This window comes from Pezoporus occidentalis, unplaced genomic scaffold, assembly GCF_034315485.1.
Source record: "Pezoporus occidentalis ecotype Australia unplaced genomic scaffold, CSIRO_AGI_Poc_V1 ctg95, whole genome shotgun sequence".
NCBI classification, from domain to species: Eukaryota; Metazoa; Chordata; class Aves; order Psittaciformes; family Psittacidae; genus Pezoporus; species Pezoporus occidentalis.
Window position 1 is genome coordinate 839,118 of NW_026916315.1, and position 25,577 is coordinate 864,694.

A 25,577-nucleotide genomic window follows, 5' to 3' on the forward strand; every position below is an offset into this window, starting at 1 on the left:
AGGAAACAAACTCAGTGCCAGCTTTCACCATGTGTTCAAAACAAGATAAATGTAATGCTGGGCTGGCCACAGCATCCACCAGTCCTGTGGAGACAGAAGTTTGCTGGTGCAGTGTGTGTGTTCTGGGAACAGAAAGTGACCCACACACACTACACTGTGCTCCAGGAGGATATGGGGGGGGGGGCTGTTGTTCTTAGTGACACCCATTCTACCTGTTCATGTGGGCCCCGCAGGCACAAAATGAAAACAGCGCTGTACCTGGGGTGAACAAAGGTGCAGGATCTGGCCTTATGCACAGCTGCACTCTGTTGGGTCTTGGGTGCCAGGGCTGTCATGGGCACCAAGGCATCATATACATCATATACATGGAGCCTGAGTGCCTGTTGTTGAAATGGAGTGGTGGGAGAAGTACATATACGTATATATATATATATGTGTGTGTGTGTATAAATATATGCCCATCCGCAACTGGGGAAGAGCACAGCATCATGGGACCTGGCCAGGGTCATACCCAAATGCACAGACAAGCAGCAACATTCTCCTCAGGAAAAAGTGGATCTTCTCGTGGGATGTGGGCATAGGAGTAGTTGTGGAAACAAAAGACATGCATGCCTTGTTCCTTTTTTAATATAGTTCTTCCCCAAAGCAGGACTAGCCCATTTTTATCTCACTGCTAGCTGTTTTGTTCTTTTTTCCCCCAGGCTGGGCAAGGGTGTGGACAGGAGGAAACAGCCTTATTTTTAATGACAGTTTTTCATGGGAAGATGTTGAGCTGCCTCTCAGTGCTCAGGTTGGCTCTGCCCAGGTTTAATCAGGAGGGATGAGCAGTACTCACTGCAGCCTGTCTCCTTTCACTCACAGCTTTTTCCTGGCTGAGTTGCTGCAGCTCTCATGCAGCCCCCCATTGTAATGCAAAGATGACAAATCTGTCCAGGCTCTGCTCCCACCCATGACCACAGTGTCTCCAAGGTGGGGAGACCCTTGCAGAGGGACTGGCTAACCTTAGCGCAGCAGTCAGCAGGGATGGTGCCACCCAAATTGTCCATCGCTGGGGCTGACACCAAGCAGCAGGGTAGGGAGACAGCAAAGGGATGCAGTTGCAGGATGGGATAGAGTGGCAGCAGAAGAGGGCCGTCAGCCAGGCTGGTGGCTTGTGGGGCTTGTCGCTGGCTTTCCAAGGGTGCTGCTCTCAAAGCTGCTGTATTTCAGCCTGTCAGTCTAGATCCTGGAGAATAAAGGGGTCAAAAGATTCAAGTACACCATATTTTATAAGCTTATCATGCGCCGGCTTGGAATCAATGGGGATTACTCATCATCCAGTGGAGTTGATGGAGACTGACTTGTCCACACGGCTCTAAGCCTCCACAGCAATTTTGGTGAGTTCAGTTGCTTACAGTTAAGCTTACAATTAACACCTCAAAAGGTATCGCAGGCTGTGAACATTCCCAGGTTTTATTAGACTCTGTAGCCACTGGACATATCATAAAGAGCCTTAGACATTTCAGACTTGACTATGGATTCAGGAATTTGTAAATACCCACAAGTCTCATTTTAAATTGAGGTTTCAGGGGTGAGCTTTTGGCTGGAGAGAAACTTTCAGCAGCCACTTGCATTAAGGCATGTTTGTGGCACAGATTTGGCTTCTCCAGCCCTCAGCAACCCCTATCAGCAGCCTTGTGCAAGGGGTGACCAAACTTGGCTTGGGCCCATGTGAATGTCAAAACAAAACCAAAGCTCCTCTCTAGTAAAGATCCCCTGGCATTGAGTAACGCTGTGCAGGGCTTTGCTTCCAGAGCAGCAGCCACACACAAGCACATGTGTGCACACACACAGAGCCACTTCAGTTGTTGCTTTAATTACTTTTTAATCCTATTCTGTTTCCTTTATGAGTTGTTTTCTTTTGTTGTTTTTTTTCTTTTCTTCATTGACTGTCATAGATCAACCCTGCTAATCCCACCTTGCATGTATGATTAGTGTTAGGAGGGGCACAGCAAAGTTAACAAGGAACTGAGACACAATTCAAGCATCTCCAGGTCATATTGCCAGTGACACAACTGGGGAATACGTAGCAAAATGGCCACCACCTAATTAGGTTGTGGCTCCCTTCAGTAGCCAAGCATCGACTAGAGGAGCTTGGAGCTGGCCCGGGCGCCATGCAACTTGCTCTGAAATGCACATCAGCTTTATTCTAGTGGTGTGACTTCAGACACTGCCTGTGTGGGGAGCTGCTTCATGGTGGGACTTTGGGAAACAGCAATTACCAGACTAGCAGGGCAAAAATGGGAATAACCAACATGAATCAATGTAGCAGGAAGCAAAAATGTTACTGCACCAGGTTGTCCCTGGGGTGTATTTGACCAAGGAGGAGTGTATATATTCAGTATTATTGTTAGCTTGCTTTCTTTTTTTCAGGGATGTGGGTACCCCGCGGGCAGTCAGGATATGACCCTGACAACTTTGGCACATATCAGGTCCCTACATCAAATATTAAAGTTAAAACACATTTCTCAGAGATCAGGCCACCTTGGTGGCAACCCATCCCATTCAGATACAAAAGAGACCTAAAAGCCTAGATTATGTTTTGGTCCATGTCCCAGAGAGCTCTGTAACTTGCTCTTGCAAGGCTACAGTGTGCCAATAAACTTGGCGTCCACCTCTGCTGTTGCAGCAGAAACACAAACCCACTTCTGAGCTAGACTTTGCCAGAGCAGAGAGCTGTAAGAACCAACAAAGAGGAAAACTGCCTTTGACTCTCTGCATTCCTGTTTCCTGGCTTCAGCCTGGCACGGACCACAATCAGGTCTCAGTGGCAGAGCAGTGCAGTGAGTGACATGGCCCAGGCAGCCCAGAATCTTTCGCCTTCTTGGGCACACAGTTGGCAACTGAGTCGTGAAACGTTGCATCCTTCTGAGGCTCCTTTCCTTCTTGACCACCAGTTTAAACACCTTGCCTGGTGCAAGACACCGTTCTCCACCAAAGCTGTTGTTTCACCAGAAGCCAGCTGGCACCCCATTTTGCTCCCCAGCCTCCGGCACATCCCAGCAGCACACAGGGGCTGTAACATCCTCCTCCTGCTCTCCAAATTACCCAAAGCTTGCCAATGGTACCTAAGTTAACAGGTAACTGGATACAGAGCAAAGGGGATGGACAGGCAGCCAAATGTACACACACAAATTTGATCCTGTCCAGGCTACCCCCCGTGCCTCTTCCAAAATGCAGGGTCTTGCTTTAGAGCCTGGGGCAGGAAACCCTAAAAGGAGAGACACCACCATGAGATAAAACACACACCCCCTGCTCTCCCCTTCTAATATTTGGCTAAAGAAAGTCAAAGACAGGCACAGACATCATGTTTAGTTTATTTCCTCTGGATTTAGACACAGCCCTGGCTAACCACCACAGCAGCAAACCAATTACAAAAGGCATTCCCTCCTGACAGAGGACCAGCTGGTGGGATCCCTGCAGCCTCCAGGAGGGCAGGGGGATGCACCCTGCTGCTTGGAAGGACAGCTCTGCAGGATGCACTCGGGCAGACATGGTTGTAAGGGGATGGCAGCACAAACTCATGCTGAACTTGCAGCATGTAGGAATCAAACCTTGGATGCCATAGCATGGTGCAGACAGAGGCACAATGTAATGTGTCTCCGTACTCCAACTGCCCTCCCATTCTTCCCCCCAGACTTCCTCTGGCTGTTTTGAAAAGGGGAGTTCCTTTCATGCATCCCAGGCTATTAGCAAGAGAAGGGAGAGAACACAAGCAACAGGCCCTATTCCACCAGAGTCCACTGCAAGTCAAACCCCTTCATGCCTGTGCACAGCTTATGCCTCTGCCCCGCAGATGCTTTCTGGAAGCTTTGCTCAGAATTAATACCAAACACCAGCATTGCATGGCTACAGAGAGATATGCATTTTGCTAAGACTTAGGTTTTCCTTTGTTTGTTTTTTTTTTCCCTAAAAAGCGTATTTCAAATGGTGAAGGGATCCAGGATGGAAAGGACAACCATAACTAACCTGTGCCCCAGCACTGCCCAGGTCTTCAGCCAGCACTTAGCAGGGGCAGGAAGACTGGTCAGTTAGCACACCTGAGACATTTCTCTAGCAGAAGCTGAAGAGAAGCAGCTATTTCTGATTGAGGAAGGAAAAAGAAACCCCCTCCCCCCCAAAAAGAGGTTCTCCAAAGGGATACAGTGGGGTTGAATAAATCCTGAGAAGTGCTAGAGAAGAACATGGGATGCTGGAGGCAACCAGCCCCAGCAGGAGATGCTGGCACAGACATGAGAGGTCTCAGCAAGAGCTGCGCTAAACACAGAAGAGGCATTCCTGAAACTCCACAATCATATTAATCTGTTAATTTATACAGCATCTCTGTACAAAAATAGAAGGGTTCTAATAAGATTAACAATATTAAATAAATATTTAATATAAAAAGTCTTTGGCCTAGTTCATAGCTCATCCTTTGGGTTGATGTTCATTTCACTGGGTCCTAGATGCTCCTGGTCCAACATCGCGATCACTTCATCTGCCTGAATTCGCTCCTGCAAGAGGGGAAGAAACCATAGCAGCAGCATTTCAGTGTCTGCTCTCAGCTTATTCAGCACTGCTCAGCCTGCTGGAAGGACCCACAGCAAGAAGTTCATCCAAGGACCAGCTGTGTAGTTGTGAGGGCAGGGAACAGCCTAGGCATTTGCTGGACAAAATTAATCAAATCGCTTTGCACCTCAATATCCAATCACCCTTCTTCCTCCAGGGGCCACAGTGGCTGGGGGAAGAATTTGGAGGTTGCCTGCTGCAAGGCACTACAGTCCAGATCTTCCAAGGCATCTGGATGCCCAGTCCAATGGACTACAGGCTGCCAAACTATCTTTGAGGACCTGGCAGCAGCCATCAGCCCTGCCTCTGAGCTGTGAAGGGCTGTGGAGGACTTCCCCGTTCATCAAGTTATTGCCACTAGGTGTCAGAAACGTCCAGCCCAGCCCTACACAGCCATCCTGAACTCCACTCGGCACCTCAGGCCAGCCCTGCACCCCACAGGATCAGGGTGATAGGTGCCCAAGAGCATGGCCAGCAGGGAAAACCATTTGGTTCCTGTACCACCAGCTCATGTCCCCATAGTGCAGCGAATGGGAATGCTACTGTGGGGGGTGCAATGTGCTGGAACTGGAGGTTGAAGGTGGCCCTGGTTCCTTTGGGATGCTGAATACCCCCCAGCTCCCCTTAAATCATGATGGAGGTACTCACCAACTCTCTGTAAAGTGGGTCCAAAGTGAACCAGAGAGCCACAGCACACCGCTGGCCTTTGGTAACTGCCTTCACCCCATGGGGGTTCTCACCGCCTGATGAGAAGCTGATCATTCGCCCACACTTGGGCTTGATGGAGGCCTGTGAGAAAACAAGGAATACCAGTGTAGCAAGGAGCAGCACAGCTGCACACACTGGCCACGTCTGGGCTTGCAGTGGTCCAGGGTCTGAGATCTTACTGGGCATCTCTGCATCACCCCAGGACCCAGTGAGTTGCTGCTGGGGTAAACAGGGAGGTGTGAGTCTTAGTCCTACTGCACAGACATCGTGCAGAAAGGAGATGGTAGCATGGAGTCCTTGTAAAGCCTACAGGTGACCACCTACAGCAAACAGGGCCATCGCGTAACTCCAGGAAGGTTCAGGCTAACCCTGCCAAGGGCTTTGAAACACCTCTTTTTTTAACTCTGCTGAATCCACAAGAGGTGACCTGCAGGACCTCAGGAGCAGAAGTGCAACCAAATCAACCCTCAGGCATATGGAGATGCAATCTACCCTCCGGCATCCACTGAACTCCAGAGCCACAGCATGGTGCCCAGACCCTCTATCTAACAATGAAGGGGGGTGTCTCCTACGCAAGAGACCAGAGTCAGTCACTGTGTATGTATGAGGGCATCACCTCACGTTTGGCCATGAGATGTGGCTGGGGCTCAGCAGTCCTCCAGGCAGGGATAACTATCAGCCATCCCTCTGCCTGTGCAGGGGTGGTGCAACCCCCTCATCTCAGGTTTCCTGCTCAAGCAGCCTCTGGGAAGGGAAGAGAAGATCTGGTATCTCTGCTAGCAGGATTTTGTATAGACTCTTTGCAAGGTAGGAGCCATAGGCTACCCAGGGAAGCCCAGAGCTCCTGAGCATGGGCTTCTGAGGAGCAGCATTTGTTCCACAGCACTGACTTACCGTCACAGTTTTGGCATCCATCTCAGTGAAAATGAACTCTCCTCCTTCAAAATCTGCATTCATGTACAGGAGGGCACTGGGGAAGGAAGCGGGGGAACCCTGTGAGGGGAGCAGTGGGGAGGGCTCAAGGCTGACCCCCACCTCTGGGGCAGATCCCATACTGCTCCATCAAGACATGGGTAGCAGTCCCACTGAGGAGCTGGTTGGGGCTACCTGGGCTACCCCCATTTTGGAGCCAGAGCTAAGAAACAGCAGATCTCACCTTGGCTAGGGAACAATTCCCACAATATCCCCTAGGTCCCACGAGCTCCCACCCTCCCATTTTATATATAAATAAAATATATATATAAATATACCTGGCAGAGACACAGTTCTGTGTGCCACAGGTGGGATCTCCCAACCCTAAAATATCACAGCTGTTAACAGTTAAACTCAGCTTGAACCTTACCCATGATGCTTGCTGCCACCAGAAACTACCTGTTGGATCTTACTTCTGCCATGGTTGGGATGTACCAGTTTTAGGTCCGTGAAGCAAGATGCCCTACCATGGGGAGGGTCCCTGGGAGCCCTTGAGAGCAGCTTCCCCTTCCTTCCTACCTGTAATCCCGGAAGGTGTAAGCAGGAGGCTCTTTCCAGCACTCGTTGGCCTCAGGGTCCAAGAGACAGTTGTCAGCATGGATGGGGTGGCTCAGGTCGTTCCTCCTCTCCTGCTGGCCTAGGCAGGACCATGTGGAGGAAGGAGGGAGGAGAAGGGGTGGATGAGATGGAAATGTCATGCTCTGTGGGATCTATCATGGGGTGGGAGCCTGCCCCTACCCCACTCTGGGTGGTGTTCACAGGTGAGAAGAGGAGAGAAAAGGCTGGAGAGAAAAGGCAACATCTGAGGACTCAGATATGCACAACTCTGCTTGTTCCTTACTGTGGGGAAGTGAGATGGAGAGCTGGGCATGGGATGGAAAGGAAAACAGATGATGAGAAGAGGCAAAAGAAGAGGGAAGACAAAAGAGGAAGAGTTGGAGACATGAAAAACAAGAGACATCCCAGAAATTACCTCCTTTGGGACAGCAGTGCCCACCCTTTGCTGCTACAGGGACAGTGAATTTACCCAGCCCTTGGCCACCAGTTTAAGCACCAGGCAAAACAAAGCTGCTCTCAGGGTTGGGCCCTCACTTGTAAACCCCTGTGGGGAGCTGACCCCCTCCTGTCCCCCCAGCTCTGCTGTCCTGCTGGCCTCCCAGACCCTCACCAGAGAGAGCAGTGCGGCACACCAGGTGGGTGTAGGAGAAGTAGAGCGTGGAGTTCAGCATGAAGTAGGACTCGACAATCCTGCGAGCCTTCTCGCTGATGTCGTAGAAGAGCCGGGCACTTTTCAATGGGACACGGCCCTCGTAGCCATACTGAGCAAGGAGAAAGGGTGAGAGAGGGTCAACATCATGCACCAGCTGGGAGGGAGGGCATGGGAGAGGAGTAGGAGGACGGAGCTGTACCTTGAGGGCTTTGAGAACAGTGGCTCCTTCAAATCTCTCATTTGGGGTGTGGGGAGAGGTTTTGCCCCTGTAACCATCTCCAGCCAACATGATCCCCTGAAAGACACGACCACAGGTGAGGCGTGAACTGGTTCCCCAGAAGAGGAGGAGCTGCAATGGAAGCAACTGGCACTCTCTTCCCCGAATACCCCAAAGCTGCATTCATCAGGACAGGTGAGTTAGGTGGGAAGGCACTGCAGTTATCCATAAACATGGTCTGTTCTGAGATACTGGAAAACAGACAACCATCTCCCTGCTGGGGATATTCAGGCACCCTCAGTCCCTTCCCAGGTTCAGCTAATGATGAATGAGAAGGCTCAACCAGGCTTTGTGGATGGACATCCTTTGGGGTTGTATATAACATGGGTCAGAGAGCTATTTCTGCACAGGGTCTGTCTTGCAGCATATTTCTAAGAATGGCCCAAAGAAGTGGCTTCCATGCACTTACATGGATGTGTTATGGGGACAAGCATCTGACTGCTCTCCACAGGCATCCTGGCACCAGTTCTAACACTAAAGAGTAAGGTATGAACTTGGATCTTTCCCAGTAGCTGATCACACATTCAGCCCTCACAAGTCAGATGCTGGGGAGAGCATCAGGCTCTCAGCCCACGTGACAGTCATGTCCCCCCCAGGGACAACACCTACTCACACTGGCCACCCTGTGAAGTTCTCGGCACTGCTCCTCTGAGATGACATTATCCAGTAGAACTCGCTGAGTACCATTCAGCTGCTGGGAGTTGTAGACAAACTTTACATGGCTGTAGAGAAGCGGACCCCCTGATGGAAACAGAGATATAAAACAACCCTGCTGAACATGCCCTGGCCTCATTGACATCTTGTACTGTGGCTGAGGGCCAGCTGAAGTCACCTGGATGTGCTGCCAGGGAAAGAAATTCACAGCAGAGAGCAGAGTTTGGCCTCACATCACCAACAAAAGAAACAGAAGCAATGGAAACACCTGCTGATGAAATCAATCTGCTGCAAGAGCATCAGCATTTTCCACCTTCTCGTTACCTTGCAAATGCAAGGACCACGGCCTAAAAATGCCAAAACCTGATGGGACACAATGAGAGACACGAACATCAGCTAACTTGGCTCGCCTGCCAGCAGCCAACATCAACAAAAGCCGTAAGTTTCCATTGCATTTGTGCTGTGTGGATCTTGCCAGCTTGGCATGCAAAACCACTCTCTGCAATTGTCATCAGTGGGTTTTTTGTCTTTTGCACACATAGGAAAGCTAGTGTGGTGCTGAGCTTGCAGCAAGTATCGCTTGCTCTCCACCAAAACAGGGGCTGGGAATGGGTGAACTGGAAGATCCTGAGGACAATCTTTCTCTGCAAAGGAGCTGCCATGGCATGAGGAAGAGAGAGATTAGCTTTTTATATGAAGTTTGGATCCATCCCGTTAAAATTTGCCTGATCACAAAAACATGGTGAGGACACTAAATCACCATCTTCTGAAGCCTCTGCCCCTGATCTCCTTAAAGAAAGAGAATGAAAGAGATGGCAACAATAAAAACCTAAACCAGATGTTTGTCCAGGAGGAAGGTGAAATGCATCTAAATTGTGGGGAAAATTTTCTCTTGTCACAGAACCACAATAAAATAGAGGAAACAGAATCACAGATCTCCTCTCACCATGTGGCACAAGGAAACTTCTGTTATGCTGCTTTTATAATTGCTACTTTCTCTGTCTGTTGGGGCACACTCTGTTTTTGGAAGGTCTCCTTGGCCTGTGGAGGGCATATAACCCTGAGGGCAGAGCCCTGCCACTAGCCCATGACTTTATTTTTGAAGAGTTAGGTCTCCTCATGTTCACTTTGCTGTTCTTGTTGCTCAATAATAGCATTTATTATAAATGCAGCTGGATCAGAAACAAGACTCTGAAATCTAGACTCCTAGCACACTCCAACCCAGGCTGAGTTTTCCAGCTCGGATGTTGCTCTTCCTCAGCCGTAGGCACACGAGGGATGAACCTGGAAGCCATCACTCACCACTTCCCCAGCTCCTTTGTTCCTCCCAGGGAACTAGCAGGGGTTGCCTTGTGCCATGAACACTGAACCCTTGTCCCACACTGGCAGTGTGCTCCTGGCTGCCTTCCACATCCCCACCGCCTCTAAGCACCAGCAGAGAGTCCTATTTCCTGTGTGTAGCTCTGTGGAAAACACCACAAAGAAACCGGGAAATTCTTTGCTCTTTTGGGAGTAAAGGAATTGGTAGAAAGGAGGAAGGGGAGGAAAGAGAGAAGTACAGAAGAGGAGGAGTACAACATTAAAATGGACTTCTCTTTTTCTCTTTTGGCCTTTTCTTTTTTCCAAGTGAAAAGAGAGAAAGAAAAAAAGACAACAGAGAAAGGAAGCAGCTGGATGAACAAAAATACCATTCTTGTTTTAAATGGTTTCAGTTTTCTTTGCAAACTTGAAAATATTCTGCAGCTAAACCAGAATAAAAGCATAGAAAGAAGAAACAACAGAGAAAGACACACTCTGAAATTATTTCATTATGGAAGGCAAACAGGCCAAAACCAAATGTAATTCAACCAGCTCCTGTGATATTTGCCTATTTTATGTGTGGCTAAAGAAGGGATAACGATACTTTGAACATGACACTCAGCAGCTGGAGATAACTTGGGCCATGGAAAGCTGTTAAATTCCCCAGAAAAAGCACAACCATCCATTGCATTATAGGGAGATTTAATTGCCTGCTTCTGTGGAGCTGACCCACTAGAGACACAGGACACCTCCTGGCTGGAGACCCATTGTTTTGCAGTGAGGAGCATTCTTTGGTATTTGGCTACAATATGATTTTTCAAAATTGTTATGGGAGAAATCTTGTTATGGTATTTTCTGTGGTTCCTGAAAATGTGCTGAAATTTGTTGAAACATCTGCTGACAAGCCTTAAAACTGAGTGATTTGATGTAAGCCAAGACATCACAAGCCAGTCTGCAAACAGAAATGGTTGCTAATATGCTTTGATCCAGCACATTCAGTAAAGCATCATGACCAGACTTCCCAAAACTTAATGCCTCCAGCATCAGTCCTTCTTCAGCCTGGATAAGAGGGAGCATTTTAATCTTAGAAATACCTAAAGGAAAAAATACTGTTTGCTGATGCCACCTTCCCCACAGTGAGGAGGACACAGCCTCCCAGCTCCACATCTCAGGGCTCTGTAACGAGTAGCTCAGCAGGTGGGAAAAGCAAGTCCAAAAGCAGAGCAATGATGGTGGGATCCACAGACCCAGAAATGCTGTGGCATCATTGAGGAATTCTTTGTGTCTTAAATAAAATTTCAACCCCCTCAGGCAGAATTGGCCCTCATTGCCCAGCAGCCAACCTTTGCAGTCTGCAGTCTCCACCAACAGGAAAATAACTTCTGATTTTGTTGAACATATTCATCAGACTTACCCTCCTTCAACTCTCGATCTGATTTTGGCATGGGTTTCTTTGCCAGGAATAGCCTAGGCCTTTCCTCTGGTTCACTGCTAATACTTGATGGGACACTGAGGAACAAGAGAAATGAAGAACATCATGACTTGGGCCGCAGGTCTCCAGTTTCTGGGAACTGCAGTTTGGCACCCTTTGGAAACCAATACGTTAAAAAACTGGACAAATCGGTACATTGTGCAAATGTCACAACCATACCTATAGAAGTTTTCACCCTGTCCATGAAAAACAGTGTTTTTCTGGGTAATGGGAACAACAGTTTCCACCAGTAAAGCACAACACTAACAAACATGAACAGCACCACTTGACTCATTGACCAAGTTCCCTCTAGAATGGTTTGGAGGCACTCAGCTAAAATAAGGTGCTTGTGGAAAGTTTGTAATTATCAGCCATGGTGGTGTGCTGGGCTGGATGGGCAGCACGCATTAAGTGGGAGGCTTGTACCCTACTGTGGGGCATCCCAACTGCAGGGGCTGGTGAAGCAACAGGCTTAGCTGGGGTAAGTGGTGGCTCACCTGTGCTCATCCTGGCGGGCGCCATACCTGTTCCAGTAGTTCTGCAGGAAAAAAGAGAGGTCATGCTTCTTAAATTAATGCTCCAGATGAAGCTAGGGAGCTACCTGCTCTGCCTCACTCCCAGTCTCCCTGACATCAGCCAGCCTCTCTGGTACAGATCTATCTAACACAACTTTGGGCAATTGCCTGGGGTCACCAAATTGAAAATGCAACCCCAACCCAACCTGGAATCATATGAACAAATGCAGAGGGAACCCAGCTTGCCCAGCCTTCTCTATCCCGCCCAACCACCGTGACAGTGACTGAGAGCCAGACTAGGCTGTGTCTGCATTTCCTTCATCCTGGGAATGGTTGCCTTCCTTGCTTTGCTATCAACATTTTCCCATAGGGAACAAACCAAGCCAAGATCCAGCTTGAATCACATACACGGGACTTGCTTTTTAAGAAAAGGGAGGGGGAAAGTGGTTCTATAGCTGTGAACTCCTGGAGGTCCTCGCCATAGCAGATCCAGGAATTACCGGCTCTGTGTAGGTGTATCCAAGGCCGGCTGCAGCCACTTGCAAAAGGTGAGACTCCAGCTTATGGCGCCTCAGCAGCATTTTTGCTTCCTGAAAAGAAAAGGAAAAGAGAAGCATTTGCCCACGTCCTTTCACAAGACACAGACAATACACCTATACTTCAAGAGGGGTTTGTTTTTCATGCAACACTGCAGACTCCTATGGGGTGAGGGATGATTGGGTCATGCTTTCAAGCAACCAAAGACACAGAGCTGAGCCACTCACTACATTACACAAGTGGAGGTGTTCAGCAGCTTATCTGGGAAGCTTGCACCCCCAAAATACATGGCAAAGCAGGGACTCTGGTTGGGCTGTGCCTTGGTTCTTCACATGCGATGCAGAGCTCATGAAGCAGCCAGCAGAGCTGGTGGTGGTTGGACTGCAGCATCACAGCCTGGGGTGGGCTCAGGGTACTCACACAGGGACCACAAAGCACAAACAGCTGAAAAGCGCCCATCAGAGGGCTTCTTTTTTGAATTAAATTGTTCTAAACAAAACACTCGGTTTTCTCCTAGAAAATTACTTTGGAAAGCAAAAAACAGATAATTTTTTTTTTTTTTGCAGAAAACTTCAGAACACTGAAAACAATGACATGTTTTTGTCAAGTTTAGGTTTTTCCTAGACTCACTTTGTGAGAAGAAACAGTAACTGTTCTAGTTTTCTTCTTCATCATTTTCCTTTTTTAGTGTTTTACCAAATTCACTTTGATTTTCCTGGAAATCAAGGAATTCGCAAGGGAATGGAAAATCCAATTCCTCCCTACCCTCTGCTTATGGCATAAGGGGAACGAGCCCCCTCACAACTGTGATGGGATGGGAGGAACTTCTCCTTTTCTTTATTGTGAGAGAGGCAGCCCCAGGGCCACAGATAAAGGTTGCCCTGACAGAAGAAGACTGTACCACTGGGTGACTGAACACATACTGTTTGGTTTTTTGACCCCAGCCTAACCCTGCAATAGCAAAGCTACTTCCCACAAAGCTGGCTGAGAGCTGAACTCCAACCTCAGTGACTCAAGAGTAACATTGACATCCCAGCCTTCCCTTGGGAAAATATTTCTCATCCCTCTCTTAACAAAGGTTACCCTCTGCTCAGTGCTTCATTGCATTCCTCCTCTGCATCTCCCCTGGAGCACTGAACCAGAGGAGGGTTTATGTTTCTGAGGCACTCGGTCATCGCCCTCCCTGCCCTTGCTTGGGCTTTGCTGAGCTGAAGTCCCCATTTAAAGAAGATCCTACCCTCCAGTTTCTCCCCTACACTAGTGGCTCTGAACTCACATCCTGACAATTAGCTTTGCCAGCTAGTTCAGCATCTCCACATCTTTTTCAACATGGTCCCACTTTGGGAAAGCTGCCAAGCTGCTTTTATTTCCAACTGAAGCTTTTGTTAAAGCTTCCCACCTAGGCTCCTAGGTGACACTCACTCTTACCTTTCTGGGTTTCACGGTGTCTGGATCCATTGTACCTTCCAAGAGACCCTCGTAATAACTTGCATTCTCCAAGACATCTTCATCATCTGGGTGGAAGAGGAGGTAGGACTTGGCACACTCCAGGGCTTTTATGTAGTCACCAACTGAGAGACAACACAATCATTATCGGGGGGCAGAGGAGGAAACAGCCCTGCCGGTAGTGCTGGGGGCTCACAAGGAGCATGGCAGGGCAGAGCTGAAGAGGGCAGCTGCAGAGAGGGAAGGCACAGCTTGAGCTCTCCATCAGCTGAAGGGTGAGCCCCATACTTTACAAGGCTCTTTTGATGCAAATTTGTCTTAACTGCTCCATTTCACCAGCAGGAAAACTGAGGTACAGACACACAACTTCTCTGTGGTCATGCAGAGGTCAGATGGGATCCAAATTGGGTACAAATGGACAGGCAGAATGTGGATGCTGTCCAGCAGCAAACTGCTTCTCTTCTGTGCAGCATCTTTCAGGGCTCTGGGGCAGTTTACCCACCACATTAAACCTCTAACTGGGCAGAGGAATAAAAAAGCCTGTACACCATGCACAAAATACTTCTGACTCCTCCAGCTTTCTTCCCATTGCATGGATGACTGAAGAAGCTTTATGTTTAAGTAGCAGTTCTGCCCCTCACTCATTCTGCCCTTTTCGGGAAAGAACTCCTAGCAGAAGCCTGAGATAGCAGAATTCTGCTGAATTTTTTTTTTTCTATGTAACAGGACATAATAGAACACCATACAGGACCACACAGCTGGCAGTATATTATAGCACTGCCAGCTCCCAATATTTTGCAAGGTAGCCAACTCCTGCAGCTTTACTGTGAACCTTAAAATATTTGGTAATCAGTAAAAATTGGCATCTTGGAATAAGCTTGTCCTAACTTGTGTATCTATCTATAAATATAATAACTTAGAAAATGCATCCGTTGGTTTCAGATAATGTGAAACATATAAATCCCCAGAACTTTAATGTCAAAGGCAAATGAAACAACCCTAAAAAGCATTCATTATTTAAAGAATAAGAATGTTTAAATTAAAGGTTGGACTTTTAAAACCTGTCTGATGACTTTAAACACTTTTACAGAAATGCTTAATTGCATTTCAGTCAACCTGACATTTGAAGAGCAAATTTCCAATGTCCTTTCCTTACTCTTTCACACCATGCCACTGCATCACAGTAGTGTGAACATCATGTAATAATACCCTGATTTCCCCATAAAACAATTCAAACTTGCATAAAAGGTAACAAAACTCTGAAAGCACTATGAGGAACAGAAAGACAGCCTTTACCTCTGTAATAGGCAAACTGCAAGTAGTCATAATGGAGGGGAAGGAAATTTTCAATGGGTGAGATTCGGCCAGAACGTGTGGCGAGTTCTCTGACACAGTCATGTTTGCAGGCCAGGACTTGCATGTAGTGATCTGCCAAGAAAAGGGGGAGAAAACAGACTGAAGTGAGAAGGATGGTGGAGGTGCTGAGATGAGGACAGAGAGAGGTTAAATATCCCTGGCTGAAGGACGTGCAACTTGCACTGCTCTGGTCCAGCAGGTGACTGCACACCTAAAGAGCTCAGGCTCTTTTCCAAAGCCAACGGAGAGTTGCAGTCACACTTTTGCCCCCTTTGAGAAATGTCTTTCTCCTTCTGTCAACTGTAGAGGGAGCTTGAGCATCTCTTTTGTGTTCCAGGAGCTGCTGCTTCATCCCAGGAAAGACGGATGGGTGCAAGGACGTGCAGGTGGCAGGTAGCTCTTCAACCCCAAAAGCCAAACCAAAGCTGAGGACACCCACAGAGCAAGCAGAGATAGGAGGACAGGGTGGACACACGTGCTGCCACATGAAAGCCATCCTCACTCTCCCTTACTTCAGCTCATCTTTAATTGTCTCCTTTCTGCAGCAAGAAAGTTCCTAAGCGCACAGGGGGGGTTAAATGAGAGGGGTTGGTTCAGCTTCTCAAGCGCGGCAAAGCAAGGCACCTGCAACGCAAGTCTGAAAGGTCTAAGGTGTAAATACTGTCAGCAAAATCCCCTTTTGCTGTTTCTCAAAGATGAGAGATCTCCCAGGGAAAAACAAACACGTGGTAAACATCTGCCATTACCAAAATTTCTTAATTGGTGGGAGTCCACAATATAGGCATTGTATCAGCTGTACAATTTCAAAGCCAATGCTGACATCTGATTCCAGTTTGGAGTCTTTGCTGCAATATACTTACAAATGGACTTTACTTGTTCTGTCTTCGTACACCATTAAAAACCTTAAGAAACAAACATGGGCTTAAAAAAAAAAGAAGTGTGCTCAGCTACTAAAGCATTCCTCAGAGCAGCCAAGAAAACAGCCTGAGGAATTTGCAATGAAACCAAGAGGCAATTCAGAACAGTCCCCATTTGCTCTGGGTGGGTAGTCTGAGTAAGTTACCTGATTTACCATACACATCCAGGGTATTACATTAGGAAAAGCAAGCAGGAAAAGGACATAAATAAAGTTGTTGTAATTTAAACCTATTTAAGCATCCTAGACCTGAAATAATCTATCACTGAGAAGCACTGCTTTTTCTTGGTACTGTCAAGGTGCCCTTGAAACTGCCTATATAGACAGGAATCAATTCACTGAAATGCAGCAGTCCCTATGGTGGAGAGGTGAACCCCACACAGCAGCACTGCAAATCAGCTTGGAATTGAAAAGACAAATTAGTTTTGAAGAAACTTACACTCTCTTTTCTTGTTGTATTAGTGTTCCTACTCCCTTCTGAAACATCTGGGTCTGACTGCCCTGGACCCAGGAGTTAACTCTCCTGGATTATGTTGTCCTGTAAAGAACCACTTAGTTGCATTATGTAATTAAGTGTGTGCCCTCACTTCCCTCCTTCTTTGGGTGCCTTAATGGCCGTGGGATTTGGAGTTGTTATTCCCAGGCATATTTGGCCAAACCAAGACACAGCACTTGCAGAGACCAACCGGCTTGTTCTCTATCCCAAGTAATGTGTTGGGTCGATGACCACCACACCATGCCCGTATCTGTGCTCCGGCACAGAAATATCTTCTCTGCTCACTGGAGCAGCAGACTTGTACAGCACAGAAGCAATTTAACAGAGACCTGTTTGATGAACAGCAGCTTTCAGTGAGAAGGAAGGTGGGTTTTCTTTGCCAATAAAGGCTGATCTCTTGGAAGGCTTGATATGGCACTTGGTGTCCTGGTTATGGCTTTAAAAGCAGGCACGACCAGCTGCCAGATACACTGGTACCAGGTCAACCCTTAGAACACTTCTGAGATTTTCTGCATGGGTAAGTAAACCCAACAAAGGCAGCTTCCCATCCGGTATGTTGGTGATTTCTCATCTTGATTGTTTCAATTAGATTTCCTGCTTTGACACAAGCAAAAATTAGGCAAAGCTGAAAAACAGTTTGCAAACAAATGAATTATTTTCCACACAAGAAGGAAAACTGCAGAGCTTGATGTAACTCCAAGGCCATGAGCAGATAGAGAAATAAGATTCCTGTCATCAAATTTTAATTTATTGCTCTTCTTTCCTTACGACTAATTAAATGTAATCTCATTTCTGCTGTGAATGAACTGTTTTAATCCCCTCTGGCTCAGAGCCACACATGCAAATCTGAAGATTACACAGCAATGTTCAATTCTCTCCAGAGAATTCAGTCATGATCATAATTAGGTGGGCCTCCGCTAATGACAAATCCATGCATTTGGATAGAGAGGAAATCTATGTTGTGAGTCTTTTTGGCAACTTTCCTGGCCATCTGGAGTATGACCAAGAAGATTCTGCTGCTCTCTTCATATGCATTGAAAAACAGCGAAAATAAAAACAGAGGCCAGCAATATCTAGATTTCAGTGAGGTATGTGAGACTGTGTACAGGGGAAATGGAGGCAGTTTATGTTAAAGCACCTATACTTCCAGCTCTTACGGAGAGCTGCAAGTGCTCCACACATCTGGAAATGCAATTTTTCTGGCCCAGCTCTTATTCAGGACCAAAATGAGATGTTCTAGTTCCCTGTCCTCTGGATTTGCATTTTCTGGCTTTCCAAGTGCCTCCTTCAGCATTACTTACCAGCAGCAGTAATGGAAGGGAAGACACTTCACCAAATCTAGCCAAAGGCCCAAACTCAAACATATTCCAGGGCCAAGGCTGAGAACACTAAAGATGCAAAAAGATCTCACCTGCAATAGCTTCGTAGAGGCCAGCCTTATATTCCAGGTACTCATGCTCCTCAAATCTCTGTGGTCCCTCACACATGATCTGGCAATCTTCATCCTCGGAGTAGTACCCTTTCAATGCACTCTCCAAGAAGTCAATGGCCAGCTCATACTCCTCCTTGTCATAGTGCTTTACCCCAGCACTGTAGTCTTCCTGCAAAGTAGGTAGGCAGAAGACAAGACCATGAGTGGGCTATGCTGCTTGGACCACAGCATCCTGCCCTTGCCAACTGCAGGTGCTTCTCAAAACAAGCAGGCAGAGACAGAATAATCTCCAAGTACTAGACACAAGCGGTTACACCAAACCATGTTTAAGCCATCAATGGACTTTTGGACCCGTGCGACCTTGTTAATCTGCCTAAATGCTCTTCTGAACTCCTACATACTTAGGGAAACCTCAGTGCCACCTCTGGATTATGCATTATTTGAAAAAAACATTTCTTTGTTTTTATCCTCCTACCCAGCAATCACACTGGATGCCAAAGGAAAAGACTGATCTTGACCCAGGCACATCTCTTAGAATAGCCCCTACAGAGCACCTCCATTAATTACACAAAAAGAGCCACTCCTGCTTCCTTGTGTCGTGAGAAATCACAAAGCTGGGGGCAGCCCTGGCATTTGTGCTGGGCTTTCACTTTGGGGAGGTGGAAATAGATGCCACTCTCCTGCCTGACACCCTGCACCCTCACCAGAAAAGCCACAAGCACATATCCTGCCCAGGTGGGAGAACCCAGCTCAAAAGATCCACAGCCATGGATGACCACAGAGTTCCCTGAAGGGAGGAACAGAACAGTGTGCCTTGAAAAAGAAGGAGCTGGCTTGACTTAAAGAGAGCTCTGAAAGGGAGAGTTTGTTTTCCTGTATTGTAATATGGACCTTGGTAAGAATCTCCCCATTCAAAGATGGTGCTCTCTTAATCTCCTACATCTCCTCTCTCCATGCTGCCTGACACTTAACCCAGGCACCTCTTTAGCTCAGACTCACCATGTGCTGCTTGGCCTCCCGGTCAATCAAGCTGACCTTCCCTGTGTTCTTGTAGTTTTCAATGTCCTGCTGTACCTCCATGTGCTCAGGGTTTGCCATGAAGAAGGTGTGAGCTGCATTTGCTGCCTCCTCGAGCTTGTTCAGCTGTAACAAGATAAGAAAGATCAAGTGAATCTGTGATGTAGGATAGTGAACACAGCAGTTTATGCCACACCTTCTGACACCTTTATCTCTGACACCCTTTTGACACCACTGGTCTGGGCAGTAATGGGATAGTCAATGAAAACCTGTATACAGAAGCTGCATCAAGTTACTTTGGATTTAGAGGTTCAGAACTGAGACAGAATCAGTTTCACCCTGGAGAGATCTTCACAAACAGACAAAAATGCTAGTGCTAAACACACCCACAGCAGCTGCTGGACAGGAGCAGGACAGATGTTCAGGTGAAACATCTGCATGACTTATCAGGAGAGAGAGGAGCCGCTTCCATGGTTAATGCACTTGTTCCTGAAAGGAAGCTACCATCACTGACTATCAGCAAGATGCAGTCAGGCCACTGGGATCGGTCTGCAGTCTGAGCAGGCTCACCCAAGCTTGTTAGCCAGAATCAGGCTAATGCCAGCCTTGGCAAGGCTATGTCCAAGTACTCCTTGATAGCAAAATTCAGCCTCAACCCTGTGCCACTACTTCTAGGCTCCTGAGGCACGACAGCCAGTGAGCTTAGGCATACTTATGCTATGCTGCTGTCATAGTACAGCAGCTCACATGCAGAAATCTGCACGTGTACCCATAAGACAACCCAAATGGCAAAATGATGAGAACTGAAAAACCAGCCAGGCATATAGTAACTAGTTTAATCTCTGACCTATGTTTATCCTTAGAGATGTGATTGAACTGTCAATCATCTGAGCAGCCACCTCCTCAGCAGGTGGCTTGTTACCTCAGCAGAAGTGTTTGCAACCCTTTTAAAAATTAAAATACACATCCAATTACACATTAATGCCCATTGAACCAAGTGGGATTGGCATCTGGGTGAAATCACAGGGCCTTCTCCTTGAGAGATGCCCTGACATATATATCCTATGCAATGTTGCATGAGCGGCTTATGAAAGTGATGAAGTGCTAAGGGAAAAAATGCAAAGGATTTGCTCAGGGCACTTGGCTGCAGTAACAGCATAGCAAAACCTCCTTTTTTATGCTGAACATTGCTCTGAGCAGGAACGGCTGGAGTGGGGCAAGAGTAACAGGTTTGATTTGGCTGGACAAAGGAGAGTCCCCCTGAAAGCCCCAGGCCAACACCAAATCACTCGGCAAATCTGCTCCTATTTGGAAAGCGGAGCTGTCTGCCAGCACTAATAAAATACCCAAGTTGTTTAAGTGGCAGAATGATGCCTCCTTTCCTACTGCACATAAAGCTTGGCAAGACTTCGGAAAAAACAGGTGAAGACATGCATTATTTTTGCAAGGTAACCTTCTCTTAGGGCAGCATGGAGGATGTGTGTGTGTTTTGGCTTGTGAAGGAAGGAGCCGATGCCTTTTGAATCTCCACTCTCAAACAAAATTTCCAAGGCACATATTAAAAAATTATTGTAATGGGTTTCCTTTGACTTTTCCTCAAAACAAGGTGGAATTAGAAATGCAGCAAGCTGCTGAAAACAACTTTTTTCCATTAAAAAAAAAATAAAAATTGATATCAGTGATTGGGAGCCCAACTTAAAGTTGAGGGAAGCTTGAAAGATGCAGAGCACATCGGGACATGTATTTAGCCTCCTGGGACTCAGTGTATCCCCCAGAGAAGTGCCCAGTGCTTTCATCTGGGCTGTTTAGATTAGGACGAGTGCAAACACAGTTTGCAGAACAAACAAGGGGGATACCATGAGTCAAAATGGTGGTGACTGGAGACATCACGGCTGTTCGAAATCCCTGGCTGAGCTTGACAGGATGCCTGTGTGATTCTGATTAGGGAGACACTGAATGGGTCTAGACACACAACTATTACCAGGGGAGTTGTGAAACTGGCACTTTTATATCAGATGAGCCATTCTGGACGTGATTTCACATTGCTTGCTGGGGCATGGAGACATTTTGAAAGCAGGTGCCTGGATACACGAAGACCTGCTGGAGGAAAAGCCCAGCCATTGCTGCAGGGCCAGATCCACTCCAGCAGAGCCAAAATCGCTTGTGTGGTTCCCTAAAAGGCAAGGTCAAAGCTGGCCAAAGAAGCACACATGAATACCCCCAAAAGGAAGATGAAAGCTCTGGTCAGAGAGCATCTCAGCCCACTCCCCAGATCTGCCCTTTGAAACCAAAGCACCTCTGTGCTGCAATGCCCACAGAAATGCAAAAAATTTGCCTTGTGTAAACTTCAGAAGTTTTTCAGGATTAGCTCTGCGCTGACAACACATGCAGGGAAGCCAGCTTTTACTGCAAAAACAACATCGGTTCCAGTCCTTCTCTTGGAGTTTTCCTAGGAACACCACTCTTCAGAATAACCTCCTGGCTTCCCAGGCAAGCAAAATGACTGTAAGTAATTTTTGTTTTCAGCTCAACACAAAAAAACCTCAAACCTCTTCAATGTGGATTTTTATTTTTTTTAAGAGATGTTCCTATTCAGAAACATGCATCCCGTCTTGAAAAAGCTCGTCTCAAAGTAATCCCATCCCAAAAAAGGTCATCACAGCTGGATAGCATCTGATATAGGATAAAGGATGGACCAGAGCATCTCATGATGGGAATTTTCAGGTCATGCTGAGTGTAGGTGGGACTGGCACTGCAGCCAGTAATTAGAAAGGTTGAGATGGGGCAACAAGTTTGCTGGAGACACATGAGCTGCTGACCTAATCCAGAGGACTTCTATTAAGCCACTATTTGAGCTGCTCAGGAGAAGTGCATTCTTCCATGCCACATCACAGATGTCTATTCACAGGCAGTATCCTGTCTGTGCAGACTTAAAAGGTACCAAATACATCTCAGCAAGCAACTGGTCCCTGAAGACACAGCTGCAATTGCCTGTTGTGGGATGTTCTATTTTCCTTTGGTTCTAGCTCTTTTTCAGAAAGCTGACAAAAATTCTCACAGATCCTAGGATGGGCTTAGTTCTTCTTGGATAACATCCACTTCTGTGAGATAGGAAGAGTCTGATTTCTAGATACAATAGAAAATGTCTTTCCCACCCTTCAAAAAAGGCTCATGCTGTGTATAGTCCTCCTGACTCTTCATAGCAAAGATGACCTTTGAGGGTTGCTAAGTGGACTCAAAGCAGAACATTTCACCTCAACACTTTTCAATGTGTCATGTCCCATATTTGTCTCAAAAATATTCAAGTAACAGAAAGAAGCCAACAGCTGCCAAATTTGGGGGAGATTTTCAGTGGATGTGTGTATACAAAAGCGAATTCCTAACTGGTAAGACACATTCAGAGTCAAGCACTGACATTAATTATGAAACATTCTGGGGAAACTTTAGCCAAAACACTTTGAATTCACAAGGAGCAGGATATTTTGGTTTTTAAAGGTCTGGGCTGGGACTCAGGACACCTGGACTCAGTTCCTGGCCCTGTCACAATCTTACTGTGCAGTCATTGGAAAAAAACATTTTGTTTTCTTTGTGCCTGATTTTCCATTGTTTTAAATGAGTAACAATAAAAATAATAGCATTTTTTCCTACAGGGCAATCATTTTGTTTATTTAGATGGCAAGCAACTCAGGGACCGTAAGCATATGCAAGCATGTAACACAAGGGGATTTTGATGGTTGTGCGACCACTGCTGAATGAAAATCTGCAAGGAGAAAACGACAACTGTAGAATCACAACCTTAGTATGTGCTCTAAGGTCTGCTTGTTCACCCCACTGAAATGATATTGCTGGGCTATAGCTGCAGCTTTGCACTAAACCCCGTGTAATTTGCCCAGAGATGACACACAAAATCAACACCAGCACTGAGAGAACCCCAGGAACTCTGTCTCCATTTTGATCTTACCATGACAATGGCTAGACAAGAAGGGGAAAGCACAACACACCAGTGTTCACCCTAATTCTGGGTTTTCATGCTGAATTTTTTTTCCTTGTTCAAATGTTAGGATTATTTCATTTCACAGAAAAAGAGGACAATTATTTTAAGCAGCAAAACCTCAAATTAAGGAATTTCAGCAAACTGCAAATGCTCGGTTTCATTCACATTTGGGACAGCGCTGGCCTGGACTTCAATGTGGCTGCAACTTCCAGCTTCCAGTAGTGGCTTGGATTAGGAAGGCTGTTTTAACTGGAACATTAGACAAAACCATAGGCTGGGGAAAGGACCTTGAATGGACATTTTGAACATCGCCATACAATTGACTCCAAGTCTCACTGATAACCATTGAGAAAATGGAGCTTTCATGGGCTGTATGATGGAACATGAGTTAACAGTTCCTTAATAGCTTATTGTCGTTCTGGTAACTGTGGATCTATCTGTCAGCCAGTAAACTCCATGCTGAGCAATCTGATTTGTACCTGTAATGCCACTGTCACAAACCTGCCATGCTTAGGAAATAAACTGTCTCACTGGAACATGTCTAACCTTCTGTTTAATTTTATCATAACCTCAGCAGCTGCATCCCTCAAAGAGAGACATAGAGCATATATCTCATCACTAATGCTCACATGAAAACAGCTCAGACTGGCTCATCATCACGTGCAGGAATGTGCTCCGAATTCACACTTGCCCCATCTATGTGCAGATGAATGAATTGCGACTAAAGCCCACCATACCACGTGCTCAGAAAGGTTGCATAAACCCTATGCCACACACCACCACTGTGGTTTTAGTTATAATGACCCTAAACCTGCAGCCCTTGAAGTTTGTTCTCTGATGCTTGGCAGTGGGGATAATGAAGTGGAACGGGCACTGTACCAGGTCTATGAAATGAACATTAGACAGCCTTACAGTCTGCTTGTGCAACCACCACCACATCACTTGCACACTGACATAGTGCCATTTATGGGCAGAAGAAGCTGTAGCCAAAATACCTACAGTTACTGAGGTGCTCCCAATTTACCTTGAAGTTTTCTTGGCAAGAACAAGGATAAAAGACTTTTTTCTGGGAGGGAAAGAGAAGAAAGGCTTACACACTGAGAAATGCATCAGATCCCTCAAAACCCCAGCATTTCTTGCCACATCAAGACTGGACCTACCTGCACAGTTAATTGCTGAGTGCCTGAGCTTGGCATGGAGACTGAGAAAAAAATTCAGACTATTTGGCTGACCTAGAAACCAAAGTCTCAAACAACTGTTCAATGGTTTGCTGAACAGATACTGTTTTTTTAAACTTTTCCATAGGTCCACTGCTGCTGTGCTGTATCAGAGGTTTAGTGCACTGTGCTCTGCAGAGGAGGAACACTCTGGACTTGATAAACATAGATAACAAGGAAAACAAAAGGCTCAGTGTCACGAAGGATTAATCTCATTCAGTCTGTGGAGAGTTTACTGCCTGGGCAAGCAGAAGCAAGTACCAATGAGATGGCTACAAATAGCATATGACTTCCTCTCAACTATTTTACTATTGCAATTAGAGAAAGAATAAAGTTTCCAGAGAAGTTTTCCCTCTGCTGATGGGATTGCACATTTACCAAAATGTGCTCGAGCAGTCTGACACCCACAACAGCAACCGCTGACCCTGCAAAACACTAAAATCAGAGAGAAAGGCAAGCATATGTCCAGAAAGAGCCTTACTCAAGTGTAGGGAATAGGTACCAAGTGACAAAGATGTGAAGCTGCCTTCGAGTTCATTAGCACACCATCCCCTGCTCTCCAAAGAGTTTACTAGTTTTTTGTCTTCCAATTCAAGATAAATATGGTTGAACCCTGTCCTTGCTGCTACTGTGACAGGGAGCAATAGCGGTGCTTTCCTGGAGGCTCCTCATGGATCTTTTCAGAGGTCTTCTCCATTTCCAAAATGCAGGCAACCTCCTTTCAGTGGGCTTTGTACACTTCCTCTCAAACCAGCCCACTGTGCCCTGCTGCTCACCAGTCACTCTGGAGGACCCAGATCCAAACCAGAACAAATTTGTAGAATTAGTACAGGGAAAACTTCTCATCACAAAGGAAAATTAGGAAGGGTTTGGGTTTTTCCGTTATTCCAACAAGCGATTTTTCTCTACACAAACACATGCAGAATGGTAGGTATTTGGTCAAAAGAGCTGACTAAACATTGAATTAGTCTCTTGAAAATGGCAGATAATTAGGAATTTAAAACCAAACTAAACAAACCACTTGAGTATTCTTCATGAAACGAATTTTTTCAATTAACCAAGGACAGAAATCAGATTTCCTAACAAATCTCTCACTTGAGCCATGCTGACAGTATTTTATATAAGTATACATGTGTACGCGCCCAGCAGACTGACTACATCACCCCACCATACCCTGCCTGAAAAGGACATTTTGCACTGAGAAAGCAAATTAGACTGAGACACTTCCTTCCTTCTTTCCCTCTCCAATGTGCTTCTCTTAAACCGTTTCCAAACAGGTAAGAACGAAGATTTTCACACGTTTCTGGCTGTGCATTGTGTGCTTCAGTGCATACATAATCTAACAAATACTGCACATGGAGGAGCGCGTTACTCACAACAAGTGACTTGCAAAACCACTTCCCAGCAGGAAAGACCCTTCCCACATAAATCCACATAGCAGGCAGTGGGAAGTGTGTTTGTGTTTACTGAACC

General features: G+C 46.5%; 1 protein-coding gene across 2 annotated transcripts in view; it reads right to left on the minus strand.

The window, feature by feature from the left end:
- Nucleotides 1–3,337: 3,337 nt before the first annotated feature.
- The window catches only part of P3H2 (prolyl 3-hydroxylase 2), a 76,066-nt gene continuing 53,826 nt past the window's right edge, over nt 3,338–25,577 (minus strand). The window contains exons 2-15 of one of the 2 annotated variants that reach the window (XM_062606319.1): nt 18,876–19,019; nt 17,856–18,045; nt 14,973–15,104; nt 13,659–13,801; nt 12,194–12,283; nt 11,676–11,716; nt 11,122–11,216; nt 8,368–8,495; nt 7,677–7,772; nt 7,436–7,586; nt 6,787–6,904; nt 6,190–6,265; nt 5,236–5,376; nt 3,338–4,532 (exon numbers count right to left, since the gene is read on the minus strand). In XM_062606319.1, the coding sequence (XP_062462303.1) occupies nt 4,440–4,532; nt 5,236–5,376; nt 6,190–6,265; nt 6,787–6,904; nt 7,436–7,586; nt 7,677–7,772; nt 8,368–8,495; nt 11,122–11,216; nt 11,676–11,716; nt 12,194–12,283; nt 13,659–13,801; nt 14,973–15,104; nt 17,856–18,045; nt 18,876–19,019 (1,638 nt within the window). In that variant the 3' untranslated portion in view covers nt 3,338–4,439. Of the gene's footprint in view, nt 4,533–5,235; nt 5,377–6,189; nt 6,266–6,786; nt 6,905–7,005; nt 7,131–7,435; nt 7,587–7,676; nt 7,773–8,367; nt 8,496–11,121; nt 11,217–11,675; nt 11,717–12,193; nt 12,284–13,658; nt 13,802–14,972; nt 15,105–17,855; nt 18,046–18,875; nt 19,020–25,577 lie in introns of those variants that run through there. The other variant, XR_009962319.1, reaches the window with a different exon arrangement.